We start from the raw sequence: 18,748 nt of genomic DNA on the forward strand, positions 1-18,748 counted from the left end.
TTTCATTAGGTATTACGTGGAAACATTTGATGCGTCACACCATTTGCTTCCATGTGATGCTAAGCTACGTTGTGGAATCTTTTTACATAAACAAAAACCGGACACTTTTGGCGCTCCAGCGCAATCTGAGATCCATATTCCAAACATACATTTCTAGATCTCTCTTGGATAGGATGGAACGGTTGAGACTTGATACGCTACCCAGATAGAAAAAGGCAGAATTGAAGACTTGTAACTCGTTTTAAACAGTCAGAGTATTGAGAAGTCTCTAATTGAGGTTTACAATGTCGCAGGGGGTGGAGCCGTCCATTTTAAGAGAATCATTAGGAATGCCCAAGGAACTGCTACATCCAAGAATGGGTGTATTATTAAATACAGCGAATGAATCATTGCTGTAAATTTAATGGGAATGGTAATTCTGTGATATTCCTGCGCAAACTAATGTCGCTAGATATTCAATTTCACATGCTGTCTTCATTAGTTCGATTCAGGGTGTCAATATATAAATTTCGAATTCAAACTCATTGTCTCTCTTGATCACGGAAATTTGTTTGGTTGTTTATTTACTTGCGTGGATTCATAAAAATGCTTGGATTCATTGCGTCTACTTTACCATTGAAGTGATCTATACCTGGATCTGATTTTCAAAGGGAGAATATGTTATAGAAATGGTTGTTGTTAGTAATCTCAGAAGGGTGTATAGGAGAGATGATTAGATGTGACTTTTTAAGGGCGGAGATCAGGAAGTTGGGTAAGATTTCGCGCGAGTATTATCCTGAATCGTCCAGTGAAACTTTTAATCCAGCGAAGCAGGTTACCACGATTAACAGTTTTTAATAGGAAGATTAGCATTCTCTCGGATAAGATAACGTCATGATCTCTGCCCAAACTATAAGAAAATGAGGTGATATAATTATTGGAAGTTGAATTAATTCCCGATAGCAGCTTGCCTGTGTTTTGGGGTAGTGGCGCAGAGAGAAAATCCATCCGGTATAAGCCTACCCAAGCGATACAGTGCTATCTCGATATGTGTTAATGCTAGGGGTGAGCTAACCGCGGCTCTTTCAGCCTTTGATTGCGGCTCTTTAATGATTGCACAATTTGCACTTGCACACGCGTTTCGCCATTTTGCTAGAGAGGTTTAACCTGATTAGAGATTGATGCATTTTAATGATTTCATCGGGTATTAATAATATGCGTATTGTTTCGTGTTGTTTCTTTCGTTATCGTTCTATTGGTTTACGCAAGACTTGTCAAATTTAGGGGAAGGTGGCACTATAGGGTTAGAACTTTGAATTTGAACTCTCGAATCGAGTTCACAAACGTTTCACCCGGAAAAATGGATGCCTGGACATCAATCGATGACAAATCATTGTATTCAACAATAAACTTTATAATTGATTACGCCAGCGCAGGTCACAATCATTTCCGGGCTAGCAATGCGAGTACATCTCTTCCATCTGTATTGTAACTAGGGCTGGGCACAATGATTCGAGTACTCGAATCTGAATCGAGTATTAATTTCAATGATTCGGGTCGAGTAGTAAAATATGAGTTTTTCGAGTACTGAAATTATGCTTTCGATGCTACTAAGAGTTGATTTATCGATGAAAATTATAGTTTCGATAGTATGTTCCAATGTGGCAGCCTTGAAACCATGATTGATCGTATCATATCATAGAAAAGATATATTACAGAGCTACAAATTTAATTTGTGGTGCAAAACAGGCATTATATTCTTTGAGGTAGCATAAAAAGTACATATTTAAACTTTCGATATCTTTCATACTGGTATGACGTCATAATGATAGATACTCGAATACTCGAATCGACTCGAAGCATAATACGTGATTCAGAATCGAATCACTCAGGTACTCGATTTTGCCCAGCCCTAATATAACGTCTAGCAATAACTGGAGAGTTTGGCAAAGAAAATGTCGCCGAGACTACCGTGCTGAAATCTTCTCATCAGCACTTGAAGGAACTGCTCCGCACTGCTTAGACGTCATATCAGCCTTATTTCAAACACCTTGCAGGCCAGTTTGGAGACGCACCGTATCACCACACAATAATAAACTTCATTCGATAGCCCATATTTCATTGTGACGTCATATATTGATATTTTTTAATTTTTATGTTGTGGCTCTTCGAAAGCTAAGATTTTCGATATGCGACTCGCGCATGAAGCAGGTCTGCCCACCCCTGTATATTTAACAAGATATTTGCCATTCATTTATCCATTATTTTCTTTGGTAAGATAGAAATAGTTGATAATTCGGGTTGATATCTTTGTAATGCTCAGAGGTAGGTACTTTGTTTTTGATTCCTTCATAAAAGCAGTATGACCACGCAGCAATTTTTGAATGGTGCGAACCTCTGAAAGGTTCTGCTTTGTGTGAACGCCAACTTTTTTGAGAGGTTCTATGTGAACGAGAACGTAAACACAAACACGAACCTATGGCGTCAAGTGACGCCGCAATGCTATTTCCAACAGTACATTTCCGTAAAGTAGTACATCAGTGTACAGGTACACTAGGGGTGTCAAACATACGGCCCGCGGGCCGCATCCGGATCTCCATACGATTTAATCCTACCCGCGAATCAATCCTGAGCAAATGCAAAAATGCTTGTATTATGGAGCACATTTCTATCAAAAGTAGATATTTCAAGTAAGACATACTTTGACATAAATAATCCCTCAAGAAAGAAAATGTTGAACATCTTCAAAGGCCACATTATAACCATCCGACGGCAGTGTTGAGTATTCACTTCATTCATCATTTGGTGACATAGACACTGCATTCCGGGAAGGCAAAAAAGGACACACTGAGATCAGAATATTTTGGAAAAAATGAAACAAAAAAATGTATTCGCAGAGACGAAAGCGCAAATCCGAAACCGTTGTATGTAGGTACATGAATCATATAATGGTTAAATGGAAAATATAATTCAAATATTTTTGATCGCACCGTTGTATACCTTATTCTGATCCAAGTGGGCTCCAGAACCTTCCGCAGCCCAGGTCTTCAGAGAAATCAGAATGATGATTTAAAAATGATGAAGCAGATGCCATCGACTACGCCGCATCAAGACTAAAGCAAAGGGAGGAGCGAAGATATTTGCCAACTTATATTGTTGTTAGAGCTACTGTTCTACTGGTCTGGAACTGCATTCAATCGACAAATCATCGTGGTTTTGGTTTGCGAATAACGGCGTTGTTAGAGCTCGACCGATTATCGGTTAGCCGGTTCGAAAGAATGATCGTAATCGACTATTGGAGGGGATAAAATAGCGACAGTTTTGTGACGTCATAATATGACGGTAGCAAGTCAGAAAACTATATTCCTTGACCGCTAGACTGGGAATATGTTATATTTCATGTAAGCTTACACTTTCAAGGTGACCAGATGCATTCTTTCTAGTTTATTTCATATTCAATTATATGACGATGGCTGTAAAGCTGTTGAAATAAATTCTATGAAGTTTTGAAAATGCGCCTCTTAAGGTTGATTCCACCTCATTTGAATATCAGTTGAATATATCGACCCAAAAATCCAATATATAGGTCGGGCTCTAACAATAACAGTATGATATGTACCGTAATATATTGTATACTGTAGGATAGCCTTGATGGTAAAGTATTTCAGTGAAAAACAAAGGAGTGGTTTTGAAGGTAACATTTTAGAATCATTTTACACTGACCCGGCCCGCGCACGATCAAAATGTTTGAATCCAGCCCGCGACCAAAGTTGAGTTTGACACCCCCGATGTACACGATAGCAGTAGCGACGACACAGGCCACACTGTGGAAGCATTCCAGTAACATATAAGTATGTGCTGACTTTTCCACCTCAACTAAAGGTATCATTACAACAATCAAATCCTATAATAACTACATAAAATCAATATCTTCCGTCTCTTTGCCAACAATTTCGAAGAATTTCGAGAAAATAAATAGCTTAATACGCCTTGACGGTCTAGGCTCAATCGTATTCTTTATACAATGTATTTGGCGTCAGACTATAGCTACATTGACATTGAACAAAGTGAAATTTCTATACTTGCTACAGATACTACCTCAACATTAAGTTATGCCAACACCCACTTGGCTCAAGATACAATAAACATATCAAATTATGATGATAGATTGCTAGATTGCTAGATGCTAGATTCTTTACATTAGACAACGATGCATTCTTTGTAAAATAAAGTTCATGGATGTCGATCATTGATAATAATAAATGTTATTTCGGGCCAAGTTTACAGCAGAGAGTCGCTGAATATTTCGAGCAAACTTTTATGACAAAACCAACAGCATTTTTGACAGGGGCAAGTTGCGTGCTTGTTTAGTGCTGAATTTGTTTTCGTGCTGCCATAGTGCCATGCAGAAAGTGGTCCGAAGTTGAAATGCAAGGAATTTCAACAGAAGATGTTAACATAAAGTAAAAAATCGTAATAAAGCGAAGTGCACAGTGCAGAACCTACCAAGATTCGTTTGCGAACGCGAACCTTCAAATTCTGAGGCTCACACACAGAACGCGAACGTGAACCATCCCCGCAGAAATTGACAATAGCTACGAATTACTGTGCCAGATTTCGATTATGCTAAGTCAATAGTTTTGTGAAGAACGAAATCGTTCAACTTTAAAGATTTATCACCACAACACACTAATATAAACTATGAAATTTTCTCCAGAATCTATTGTGAGTTTTCCTCTCCGCACCCGACGAGTGGAAGTGATCACGTTCACCGCAAGATGTCACAGTTTTACAGTAAGAAATATTACATTAATTTTCATGTTGATCTGCGGCAGGGTTGTAGCTGAGCTATGCCAGCCAACCCCATCAAAATATTGGTATTGGACCACCCTAGTGGTCGTCAAATTAACGAGTGGGGCCTCTCTCCTGTGACCCGCCTTTGTCGTAACTGCCTTAACATATACAGGATCCGCAACACAGTAACGCGTAATCGTGAGCCATGGTAGTTCGGCCTATGGCGCGAAAAACCTCACCATCGACGTCTACCCCATCGCCTTTAGTATAGCCCTTGAAATATACAGGGACAAGACTGTCAAATTTCTGAAAAGAAGCGCAAAGAGAGAAAGGTTTAAAACCACCGAGTCATCCCGATAAATGTGTAGTGGAACCCACCTTTTTCATCATTTGCAATGGTGTGAACCACGTGCATTTTTTTAGGGGTAAGGGTATCCCTGGTGGGGAAACCATTATTTGCTGGGTTGGTGTATCGCGCAAAGCGCTAAAAAAAACTGTATATATCCACTATATTTTACGCTGAGGATCGAAATTATTTTGGGCTCTTTCGAGCTTGTACCTCCTCTAATTGGGAAGCTTGGAGTGCACCAGATGCGGTCCTGATCTGCAGATATCGGCCAAGCATATTTTGCCGGAAGGAAAGTAGCCTACGATATTCCCTGGTATGGCAGGTTGCTCCTAGTTGATCCGAACAACTTTTGTGTAGAGGTGCGCAGGCTTTTGCTATGCTACAGAACAAATGTTTGGGTTCGCGTAACAACCTTACCAGAATCACTGTCAGCATTTCAGGATGAATTATTTGCAGAAATTCTACGTCATCCATATTTCATTTACCTAAAGTCCTAGAAGCAGTTCGTCGCTGTTGTGCCATGTGACTATAGTCGTATACTCTGCCAGACAAAAAATATAAAATTCAATAATATATATTTGTACTTTTCGGATAAGATCTATATACGCTATACATTTAGCAATTTAGCATCAGAGATAAATTGGAACTTGATGCCTTGAGAGGGTCGCACAATCCCTACACCAGATGATACACCCACGGCCAAATTTGAACATATATGTTCCGCATCTGAGAAGACTTTATCGAATGTAGGCCTATGTGCTTCAAGTTATCAATTATCCCGTTTGACTCGCTGTCCGGATTGTAAGTTTGTTGATGTTTGTGTTGTTTTGGAAGTCATTGCGTTTCGACACATGAGTTCATTATACACCGGGTTGATATACGTATTATATTATTTTAATCTGCCGACTGAAAGCACAGCCCAAGTTCACTATAGTCTTTTGCAAGACACGAGTGGCAGTGGCGGCACATAGGCCTACCACTCACCACTGTACGCTCTTCTTATTGAATATAATATCCATGGATACTGCAGTACATGTTTGAACGAGACATTAAAAGTTGTGCTAAATAACACGTTATTATTTTCGGCATATTTAACAGAATTGTGGAAGCTATCTTTGATGTGAATTTGCACTTCTTCAGATAAAGTTATATATGGATCAAAAAGCTCTTTGACAAGGAACAATACTATTTGGTCCATTGACAAATACGGCGAATATATCATCCAATTTTGGGATGGTTTTGTTACTCTGACCAGATTATAATCCATATTTTCGGAATCAATGGGACAGTAACTTTCCATTAAGACTAGTTGTGCTAAATGTTGTGCTCTGGTGGTCAGCAATGGAATTGCACTCCAAGTAGAGCAAATGCCTGTAGAATTGTGAGAGTCGCAGTCTCACACACGTTGTCACTGCACAAAACTATACGAGAGCACTTAATATAGGTCCTTACTTGTAAAGGCTAATACGTATCAAAGCAACAGGGTGGCGGAGTGGCTTCGCTCCACAAATATGGCCCAAAGCGAATTAGCGGCAACACTCTGTTTTCGATGCTTCTACCTCGACCTAATCTCCTTCCTCAAATAGCCCAGAATCCTTTTTGGTGTTCACTATCTCGCAATGACCAATGCTCTGCCGCTCCGTATGTCGTGTAACATACTTCTTGCGAACGACACATCATCATGAACATTTTACATCAACGAATTGATGAACAAATATATTTCTATTTTCTCAGTATTGTTCGAAAGCTCCCGAAGTACCGTACGGGTACCGTGCAACTCATTGCGTGACATCCTAAAATATTCCAATCATAATGATAGAATTGTGGCGACTTGGAAAGAATTAACAGGACCTGCATCGAAATTGAGCACAGAAAGACGTGATGGTTAGTTTAAGAAATTTACCGGCATAACATTTTTGTCGCGCGGAAACGAGCTGTAAAAATATTCGACAAATTTGGTACAGGAAAATTTTCCGATCCAAGTTCGACGATGTAGAGATCCTCATATATTAAGGAATGAGCGGATTTTTGCAATGCATTCAATCCTTACTTATGGTGGTTAATAGAGCACCTCCATTTGCCCATGAACTGTTATTGCTCGATGGGCTATACCGGACAAACGGTTTAGATTTGATTTATTATGAGATTGACAGCGTAACAACCTACTCGCGACTTTACACCTGACCATGTTATTAACGAATTGTTTTCGTGGTCATTTTACACCAGACCGGTATTCTTTATTATGATCCCGCATTTATCGACTTGTGGCATGGTTCACTTCTAGGCTTCGTTAAGACGCCACTTTCGCGGACCACATGGCGATGAGGAGCCTATATAGATCAGTGGTTCCCAATCTTTTTGTCTTCATTCCCCACTTCAGATTTATTCCGAGCCTTCACTCCCCACCAGGACCGTAAACGCGCGAAGAGCGAACAATTTATATAATTCACGTTTGAATCGGTCAATATATGATCGGGAATTGCATATATTTTGCTATTAATTTTTATCCCCTTGCCGGTAGAGCTGAGTGAGGTGAGTTGGAAAAGGTAGGACCCCTAAATAGGAATTAAACATCTTCGGGCAGACCCGTTGATATATTGACTTCGTTACATGATGCTAATTCGTTACCTCCTATATCTGCTATGTCAAAAGATGCAAAAACTAAAAGGCACACACGATTTCGAATTGATATTGCTTTACTGGCAAATAATTTTTTCCGTGCGGGATGGCATTTGTCCTGTGGGGTTCAGATCGCCAGGACAGGAACATTCGGCGCTAGCCATTTAGTCCCCTATGGACCATTAAACATATATGTATATTGTATAGTATATATATCGAAGTTTTCGGTCACCACAAGGGCATTCCTTCTCGGCCAAGGTCTTCTCGCTGCTGATCGTTCCGGCACACTTCTCGGAGTCGCATGTTACATGGCCTATAACTTCATATGTCTTGGTGGGTCGTGGCGAAGTAATGGCTGACGCCGAAATCTCCATATCTATACATCCTACGTATTTTCGTAGGGGAAGGGTACCCAATAATCAAAATATTATGCAATATTAAATCGCGCGCCCTGCGCCAAAAAAATTTGAATTAGTGACGTAAATTTCCAAAAAAATACTCCATAATTAATGTAACTTTACGAAATCATTTTGGGCCCCTTCGAGCTCGCCCCTTCCCCAATTGGGGGTTTAGGGTGCGCCAGTCACGGTCCTGTTCCCTACTACCGAACACTTTTGTCATCACAGAGCAGCTATTTGCTGGTTTGACTACACAAGACACGCAACCACACCAGTACGCCAAGACAATCGCCTAACTGCAACGTAAAACACGTATTGTTAACCGATACCAGTAACGCTCAAAATTTCACGAAAGCGAAATTTCACGTCAAACTAGTCGTGCTGGATGCGTTTGTGACGCCATCATTGGAAATCCAGAGTTAAAATGAGGTGTTGTTAGCACCGAGCTATATAATTTTCGAAACATACATTCCAGAGCAGTTAACTGGTAACGGTAATCGCGCACGTGTCTCCGTGAATATGAAGACTGTCCTGTAGATGATTTTAAATAAACACATCTATTCCCCACCAGAAACCATTGAATTCCCCACCAGTGAGGAATACCCCACCGTTTGGGAACCACTGCTATAGATAAACCACAAACACTTAGCTAGGAATTCAGGAGTCGACCTCGGTCGCACTCGAACTCGCAACCCATTGGTGTTGCAGCCGTGAAAAGTACCACTATACGCTATCTCGTCCCGTTATATGTGGCGAGTAACGGAGCGCATCGCTGTACCACTGTAACCCCAATTGGTTGTTCGGCGATTGGACATGTCTAATAATATGACACATTAAATATTATATTTATATTGCTATTTATATGTTCCAATATTCGAAGAAAAATCTAACGCGGTTTAAATTCGACTTGGGCGTCACATGATCCATAGCTTAGCCTATACCAGTGGTTCCCAACGTGGGCGATATCGCCCCCCAGGGGGCGATTTGACGTTCTAGGGGGGCGAAAATAACGAAGGGGGCGATAGGGGGGCGAAAACGGACGAAGGGGGCGATAGGGGGCGAAAACAACGAAGGGAGGGATAGAGGTGATGGTGCTTTAAAACGGCTATATTGGAGTCGGGACCGTAACTATTGCATCCCAAACCCCCAATTGGGGGTGGGGAGCCCGAAATCGAAGGAAGCCCAAAATTATTTGGTGAATTAACATGAATGATAGAGTAATTTTTTAGAAATTCATGCGACTTTCTCAAAAATTTTTAGCGCTGCGCGCGATTTAGTATTTTCATTTATTTTGATGTTGGGGGCCCCGTCACCCAACAAAAATACGTATGATTTAAAATGGGAGACTTCGGCGTCGGTCATTACTGCGCCGCGACGCACCAAGACGTATGAAGTTAGAGGCCATGTAACATGCGACTCCGAGAAGTGTGCCAGAACGATCAGAAGCGAGAAGACCTTGGCCGAAAAGGAATGCCCTTGTGCTGACCGAAAACTTCGATATATATACAATACATATATGTTTAATTGTCCATAGGCGCCTCAATGGCTGGCGTCGAATGTTCCTGTCCTGGCGACCTTAACGCTACAGGACAAATGCCATCCGCAAGGAAAAAATTACTTGCCAGTAAAGAAATACCAATATGAAATCCTGTGCGTCGTTTAGTTTGGTACGTTTTGACGATTTGCATATCTTCTGACATAGCAGATATAGGAGGTCATGAAATAGCATCATGTAAAGAAGTCAATATAACAACGATTCCGCCCGAAGATGTTTAATTATTATTTAGGGGCCCTACCTTTTCCAACATACCACATCCACCATATATACCGATTCAAACATGAATTATATAAATTTGTCGCGCTTCACGCGTTTTGGCGAAATACGGTGACTCACCAAACAGTACAGGGAGTAGGGTATAGCTGATATGCAGCGACAAAAAGCCCACTGGCTGAGGGGGGTCAGGGGTCTGGGGCCAAATACCAACGTTTTTTGGGGGGGCTGACGAAGTGCTGTTTTTCGGATCCCAATATTTGGGGGGCGATGATCGGTGCGGAGCTTCAAAAGGGGGCGATGAGTCGAAAAAGGTTGGGAACCACTGGCCTATACTTTTCTTGGGGGTATACCGCAACCCTGGATTAGGCCACACTGCTCAAATTCTGGATATAAGATTATTATTTGTTAAATTCAGAAACATTCTACCAATAGTTGCGGCACGTCAAATGTTAAAACGCGACATCTTTTATGATGACATGATGCATTTCACCTCTCGCATGATGTTCTATATCGCACATTTTGACAAATTATTTTTACTCTCTACCAACAACAACAACAATTTTATTAATAAATAATTCTAAAACGAATTTTATCCTGCCAAGTTGGAATTGCTACAGTAGTAAATCACATTTTCACGATGTGCGTGGAATGTCAGTCTACAAGTTTGACTCACACTTTCAATCGGACAATTTTAACCTATAACATTACTAACATAAGGCATACTTGGAAAGGCATGTCATATTCCGCTATTGATGGTGGGGGCCGCGGCGTCATAACAAATTAGGAAGTTGGCCTGCGAGCGCATTTGAGTTTGAGACCTCTGGTTTATATCAGGGCATGATATGGTGTAGTATGGTATAGTATGGTACATGGTATGGTATGCTATGGTATGGTATGGCATGGTGTAATTTTGTAGCTATTTCCATATTACTGCGAGCAGCGCGTTGCCGGCTACAGTTTTACATATCTCGTGATATATAGTTGAGATTCCATAAACAACCCCGTATATATTTTGCGTTTAGTCTTCGATGATTAGCCAATCTACATCGTTGACAAATGACACAAAGAAATAAAGGGTAGAATTGGTGCATCGGGCTGTTTAAATGGACATTGGACAACTCCATCCAAAATAATCGGAACATAAACGTCGGAAATTTCCACGTATCAAAAATAGAATGTTATATGAAAGATTGGGCAACTGGGAAAGTAGATATGGAAAAAGTATCAAATATGGTATGAAAGAATGTTGCTATAGGATATGGAAAATTGTAAGTAGGGTACAGAACGATTTAGTGAGGTATGGAGTATGGCAATATTTCATTCCATTCCATACCATACCATGCATGCCCTGATCTATATTGTACCATCATCGCATTTGGCGATCAAGTATATAAACAAAGCATTCAAATTTCCAGTACGATAGTGCGCTCCATGTCAGTTTAACATACGTTGAAGTTGTGTTATATACTTCAGAAATAGCAGATCCTGACTTCGCAGAATCTTTCACCGGTTTTGTGGTCGAGTACGCAATGGGCAAAATCAATGAAGATGGTTGGAGAAACTGGAGATTGAGCGAACTAATAACAACATCTAAGATTGTCAAAACCATTCGTCAGAGGCCAATACAAATCCTCTTCCGGATAAAGGAGTCTACGGAAGAAGGGGCAGATGGAACACGAACGTGTACAAAAAAGGAAATTTAAATTCGACGGCAAATTTGAGGAGACGACAGAGGAGATTACTTATTTTTACATTATGTTCGTACACATAACATTCAGTCCATTTGCACCTATATAACGACGTATATAACTCAGTGATCGGTATAGGTCAGGACGTTGTATGACAACCGACATGATTGTATTATTACTGGCATGCTGGAAGTTGGCAGCCATTACCAAATCTTTCAATCACACCTTAATGTGAAACTATACCATCAGTCCCACGTCGCTACGAATAAATCTTGTTTCGACTGCGTACTACGTACACCGGTCACTGCCGTCTCAGTTCCCTTCTGTACCGCATTGTCTGCTCAGAATCTCTCATCTTGGGGGATTTGCAACTATATATATAACAATAATAATGATAATGACATATGCTTTGATGTATCTGCTTTATGCGAATGATGAGAACATTTGAATTCAATTAAATGAAATACAAATTAGCCAATATGACAAATAGGTTTGAATTTTCAGAAAAGGACACGTTGCCTTAGCGTTGCCTTGGCGTCGCCTAGCGTAGTCATTGGTGGCTTCAATGCGAGAGAAGTATCACGGCGATTGAGTTTGTTCAGAAGAACTGGTAGCTGGTATAAAATGAGTTACCTGCTATATGAAATCGAGTTTACTGATCATCGCATATAGTGTGAGTGTATAATGTGTAATTATTTTTACACCACCCCAGTCCATTACAACGCGCCACTGGTCGCAGGAAGTGCTCTTATGGTTACTGTCGATAGTACGAGTATAGTTAAACTTGACATCTGTGACAGTCAGTCTAGTTATGACAATATATCGGCAGCAGTGATTACAACAGTGGTCTACATATGTACCAGAGTTGGATCAATTGTAATTTGTAATTGAGCTGTATGTAATTAATTACATTTTTTCATGTAATTGTAATTGATGCATTTCTATTTTGTGTAGTAGTATTTGTGATTTACTTTGATGAAAATTTTGCTCAATTGCAATTTCAATTACATTGTTATGGAAACCTGACAATCACAACATAAAATAATCAATCAATCAATCATTTATTCGTCAAACCAGTGAAAATCCGGTACGGACCATGCAAGATGACGACGAGGTGCGGCAAGGCCTTGGTACACAGTCGCCACCTGTAATAATAAGCCTATTTACATCGGTGTTCTATGCGTGCCGCGTTATAGGTAGATAATTCAGCCATGCTAAACTGTTTCCCATACTTCAGTAGCAACAGAAAACTTTGTGAATTACATTATAGGCTAAACCAGTGGTTCTCAAACTGGGGGCGTGCCCCCCTTGGGCGGCGTGAAAGCATCTGAAGGGGGACGCGAAGCTCCGGTAAACTGATTTTTTTTTCGCGCTTGGCGCGATTCACCTCTATTTTATAGCTATTGCTATGTGTGTAGTACGAATTTCATATTGGAGAATTTTCTCATCAACAGTCATAACCTTCCATACCATCAAACTATCTGTAAGAATTGCTAACATTCTGGTTTCATTGTGTGATATGACGATACGTGGGGCACGAAATAGTGCACTGTCATAAGGGGGATGTATGTCTAAAAAAGTTAGAGAATCAGTGGGCTAAACTAAATCTTAATACTTCAAAAATTAATGAACAACAAAAAAACTCTCCTGAAACATGTGCTGAACCATTTCCAATACCACGGTCAGTTTTATTTTTAAATCTCTGACCAGAACCGAGGCTTGCTGCAACAATTGCAAAAAGAAATTCAAGTTTCCAACCAAGGCTTCATCGAACTTGATCACGCATTTGTTGAGATGTTATCCCAATCTTACTACTAATCTTGGCCAAATTTACTGAGGCCAGAAATTTTCGCACCCTATTAGTGTTCATCAAATGCAATCTAACAGTTTCCGAACAAGTGAAAATGTAAATGTGAATCAAAATGTTGTAATTCGTATTTATCAGGAGTTTTTTTTCTTTTGTATTTATTTTAATTTTAGACATCTTATCGGTATCATCCTTATCGCTGACGCCTTACCAATTACATTTCATTATCCTCACTTAGCTCTGAGTAGCCTAATCGTTTGATTTCATTCCATTGGCTGTCCTGTAGCCTATTCGCTGTTAGTCACTCAAACTTTTGGTTGTCAACAGTCGCTTGAAACATTTTTCTGTGCTTGTAATGTTCAGTACTCATGATTAGGAATAGTTCGAATACCTTTGCGTTTTTTTTAATTAATGGGTATTCTACGTATCATGAATGAAACATGAACAGCTTGAGATTGTTGCTAGTTACGTCGCTACGGTTGTCAAAGAACATCTCTACCGAATCAATTACATGTTTAACAGTAATTGTAATTGTAATTGTAATTGAACTGAATTATTGTAATTGATCCAACTCTGATATGTACCGTTTACTTGATTTCTGCAAAGCACCAAATATATCAACAACCTGATTCTTAGATCAATTAAGCCCGAGATTATCGAAACTAGTTGTCCCGACTCCACAGTCTCCTTACTGTGTTTAAGTTGAAGTCAACACGCCAATGAGCTTTCATATCGCAGTATTAGGTATACATCGTAATAACCAAAAGTATAGTGCAAAACATATGGCGTCTATGGACACGGGAGACACAATTAGGGCACTGGAAAATGCAGCTGAGAAGCACGAGCACAACCTTGTTATTGAGTTTGCAATGGATCGAATCTTGTATTACGTAGGTGTGTACCTGGTTGCATTTTTTGCCTCGCTGGCAAAGATCATCCAACTCGCAGGTAAGTGTTGAAGGAAATATTGGAAGAGTGAACGAAAATTAGCCTACATCGCTTTCTCATAGCCGAAAACATAACATGTTATCCAGCTGGCGGCGGAAATCCAAGTCGCCACTTCATCAGATATGCCAACAGCTATTGTTGGGAGTCTTCGCGTGGAACAGTCAATGTGACAGATCATTCGTGCGGGGTTTTACCGACCACATTAGCCATCATTAAAGATCCTGATAATTTGAAATTAATTTTTAGAGTTATGCCATACGTAATGCTGGCGGAGGTAAGTAGGCCTAACTATGTTACCGTGTGTTTCATCATTTCGAAATGATGCTCGTGTGGGCAGCTTAGCGGTGTAATACTGGTTCCATATATTAACAGAATATTATTAACAAAATATATATGGAATCGTTCCGCTTTAAAGTTTCCATGACTATGACCATTGCTTTTATGCGTAGCATAGCGTCAGGTTGCTATGAAATCTATTTTATATATAAGCCAGGTGTGTAACATTAGCAAGCAAACTTCACATCTTCCGTTCCGTTCCTGCTCTGGATTTGAGCTCGAAGTCAATGCTCCAATTCAATTGCACGTTCAAACTGAAAATAGCCAATTATTTCACAGTTGCTATGTTAAATGGGAATTACTGAAATCCCATAATATTCTAGTTCCAGCCACAAATCAGCATAAATGCCAAATGCGATTTTATGTCAACCGCACATTCGAATACGATCAAAATGCATCAGTAAAGATATGCAACTGGATGTATTCAATTCCGAAGCTACTTTCGTTTAGGTTGATTTTGGTACCAAGCCAGCGTCAAACTGTTTATATGTCCTTTATTATTTGAAATGGGATTCGAGGGGTATATTTGGAATCAGTGCGACAATTACATTCGATTAATATCAGTTAATATAAATTCTAAGCTCTTTACGATGAGTTGCGCTATCACAGGTGAGTCTTGGCCCGTCTGTACCTAACCTGTGCATTGTACCCCTCCTTTCGAGCTTTATACTTTCGAACAGTAAATTTTAAAATTGCTTGATTTGGGAGTAAAAACTTATTTCTGAAATGTGCATGCAAACGAAGTGAATCTACGAAAGGAAGCATCCTATAGCTAAAAACACATGTCTGACATCTTGTCAAAGCTATCAGTAAATACATTGCCCTATTTTTGCAGGCTCTTCTGTATGCGTTACCCAACATATATTGGCACTATAGGGTTGGGGCTAGAGTGATGGGACATTTAAAGTTTATGAAACACCTTTTGAATGATATCTATTTGACAGTGCAGAAAATTCCTCGGGGAATCTATACCAGGTTTGTTTCTTGCTAGTACACAAATTTCATTCATGACTCATCCATTATAATATTATCATTATTAATATCGTCACAACGCAGTGGCGCTAATCGCCTTTTTCGGGCTAAGTGCACCACGACACGAATTGATTGTAATGACCGTTTCTTCGTCTTCGCAATTTTTGGGGACGACTTTAACATTTTTGATCCCAGTCAATTTCAGTCTCTCTCGTTTCCATGCGTCTTCATCGTGGTCTCTGCTGCTGATTTGTAGCAGGGCTCACTTTTCAATGCACTACCGTATAAGTGAGGTAGGCGATGAGGAGCCCAGAGAAACCTCCGACACGTATAGAAGTTAGTCAGAATCAGAACCGGGATTCCAACCCACGTCCATTCCTGTCATGACTGCAGTGTTTAACCAACTGCGACACTAGCTTCCCATGCATCCATTATATCTGTGCTACAGAGGTAAATCGTACGACGAGTCAAGCTATTATCTGAATCCGTTGAATGGGTACAGTCCTAACCCACCAGGCGGTGGGGAGAAGAAGAAAAAAAGTAGTCAAGAACTGGATTGTAGAGGGAGATGTTCCGTGTCACGGGTGAGTGCCCAATCGGTAAATATTATTTACGATTGTCACGGATAATTAAAATCATTGTTAAGAATACCAGCTGACCGGTTATCTTAGCGTAATACAAATAGACCAAATTGACGAACGCATAATTATATATATTCTGGCATCCGGGCGCTGTAGCAAGTGTCATAATAGCGGGACATTCAATATAGCGGGGCATTCAAACTCGCGAGACATTAAAATGCGAGGGTCATAATAGACAGACACCAAAAAACGTGGAGGTATACGAATTAGCGAGTTAGGTTAAGGCTTAGCTTCGTTTATAGGTTTATGGACACAATCAAAACAGCACTTTTTGAGCCCCCATTCTTTCTAAAGGATGCTGATTATTTGGGAAATGATTTGCGCATAATTTTCGTCCTGACTACGCCAACCAACGTGGCTATGACATGATTCAGATTTTATTAGAGCTCAATGTATCTGCCAGGGGCCCCCTCACCCCCATCCCCATTAAAAGAGGGAACTGAGCACTGATTTACATGTGCGTAAAAATGCCTCTCCATCTAATTAACTATTGGTTGCAGAATGCTAGTGAAACAATACGTAAAGATAGCCTATACAGAGGCATGAAGGATCGTCATCTATTCTCAATGCTGTGCTTTGAGAATTTTTCTTCCATGGAACATCACCCTTACATTATATCGGTGTACCATCTCTTGGAGAAGCCTGAGTCTAGTCCTGATGATTCATTCGATGACGCGAAAATCAAAGGGATGTTGCGACTACATACCAACAACAAAAACTTCAATGGAAGATTTTTGATAGAGGAATATCTCCGTAGGCATATTATTGGGGTGATTGTCTCATTGATCGTCGTGCTTGCTACTTCGTGGATAATGATATGGACGATAGGCTTTGAAGACTTGCATGCGGAGAGCTTCAGGCAAGACAATTTCCTGAATTCGGGGTATCGTAATATTCTAAAGCACTTGTTAATATTTGACCTTTGGATATTTTGTGTGAAACAATTGGGTAATGCTGTCGACTTGAGTGAGCGAGACATTAAATATGATATACCTATAGCCTGATCATCAAACAAAAACGTATACCCTTTTCGTCGCAGGTGTGATGTCATGCATCATGAAGACATTTGTATGGTATGCACTTTTCTGCGAAAATTTGACATGCTGGGACTCATGATCATCAACTTAGTCATCGGTGCGATATACCTTTCGATGTCTATATACCAAATATGCTTCATCCGAGCTGGCCCCGAGCGGCCAATTTGCGGCTATTACGAGGAAATTTCTGATGTTGGTTTCGCTGCTTTGGATGAAGACGTTGATATGGAAGATTCTCCACCAGTTCCTGAAGTTCCGGTGCGTCCCTTATCAAAAGATTTATCATCTCGTTCCAATAGCCAGAGTCAACCACCGACACAACCGGCACCTGATAACACTGCTTTGTAAATAGATTTTTATATCAATATATAAAAGGCCATTGATCCTGTGAAGCATGTATTCACCCTAACTTACACACAATCAAATATGAATATTCAAAATACACAATACGGAAATATGATCTTATGGGACATAAAGTATGAGGTTATATCATTATATATATTGCTCTCTCGCCGCCTATAAATTTACATCAAATAAAAGGCACAGTGACGAAATAGCAAATATTGAAATCTGAATATTATTGCAGGGGTCTCAATCTCAAATGTGCTCATTTTTGACGATGCCGCAGCATCAATAATATGGGTTTTCAATGTTTTCCGGCGTAGGCCTTATTTGAAGGGGCCTTGCAGACTGACATTTCTCATACACCATGAAATAGTGATTTACTACTGTAGCAATTCACGCCTGGCTCGAAAAAAATTGTTGTTGTAGTCGATAGAGTGTAAGCATTATTATGAGATATAAACAATAGGCACCATGAGAGATGAAAAATGCATCATATCATAATAAAAGCTGTCACGTGGTAATTTTGCAGCTAGATGTCATTTGACGTGTTACAAGCCTACAAAGCTACAATATTTTAGAATTTAACAAGTATTGGTCTTATATCCCATCATTTGAGCAGTGTAGCCTAATCCACCAGGATTCTAGTGTGCTACTGATAAGTAGGCTATTTATGTCATTACCCAAGTCAAATCAAAACTACGTTAGATTGAGCGTCGAATATTGAAACAGATAAATAAAAATATAATAATTAATGTCTCATAGTAATAGAAATGTCCAATCGCCCAACAACGGTGGAGCGTACCACTTTGTTGCTCGCCAACTTTTTAATTGGCGACAATAACATGGATAAAGGGGCCCAAGTTGTAATTAACTATACATCAAGGGGCTACGGAATAGCAATGATTGCAATAACGACTTGCTTATCGCAATACGCAACCTGCGATCTTTTAATCCATTACTATTCTCCATGGCACGCCAGTAGTTTGTTGCGTCCAAGTCACGGCGTTCCGAGTCACGAGTCCTTCTCTGATCTTAAAGTTTGACCCGAGTCAACTCCAGTC

The 18,748-nt window shown here is 40.1% G+C and overlaps 1 protein-coding gene across 2 annotated transcripts; it reads left to right on the forward strand.

Annotated features, from left to right (window-relative positions):
• Positions 1–581: 581 nt before the first annotated feature.
• On the forward strand, positions 582–18,117 carry LOC145450757 (uncharacterized). Of its 2 annotated transcripts, XM_080329266.1 has the most exons (8): positions 582–4,773; positions 6,857–7,006; positions 11,387–14,356; positions 14,419–14,630; positions 15,528–15,667; positions 16,113–16,248; positions 16,806–17,164; positions 17,345–18,117. In XM_080329266.1, the coding sequence occupies exons 3-8, from the start codon at positions 14,128–14,130 to the stop codon at positions 17,688–17,690; spliced, it is 1,422 nt and encodes a 473-aa protein (XP_080185392.1). In that variant the 5' UTR covers positions 582–4,773; positions 6,857–7,006; positions 11,387–14,127; the 3' UTR covers positions 17,691–18,117. The 2 variants fall into 2 exon arrangements, with proteins under 2 accessions (XP_080185392.1, XP_080185393.1); XM_080329267.1 differs by lacking the exon at positions 6,857–7,006.
• Positions 18,118–18,748: the final 631 nt, after the last annotated feature.

The sequence above is a fragment of the Botryllus schlosseri genome, chromosome 11 (genome assembly GCF_051294905.1).
Source record: "Botryllus schlosseri isolate E-star chromosome 11, Bs_hap1, whole genome shotgun sequence".
NCBI classification, from domain to species: Eukaryota; Metazoa; Chordata; class Ascidiacea; order Stolidobranchia; family Styelidae; genus Botryllus; species Botryllus schlosseri.

What these genes read in the sequence shown, in the direction of transcription:
- LOC145450757 (XM_080329266.1), top strand. Translation starts at nt 14,128, where the DNA reads ATGAGCTTTCATATCGCAGTATTAGGTATACATCGTAATAACCAAAAG. An exon ending in CATACGTAATGCTGGCGGAG is followed by an intron (nt 14,631 to 15,527) that starts GTAAGTAGGCCT and finishes CTATTTTTGCAG; the next exon opens with GCTCTTCTGTATGCGTTACC. An exon ending in GGAGATGTTCCGTGTCACGG is followed by an intron (nt 16,249 to 16,805) that starts GTGAGTGCCCAA and finishes TATTGGTTGCAG; the next exon opens with AATGCTAGTGAAACAATACG.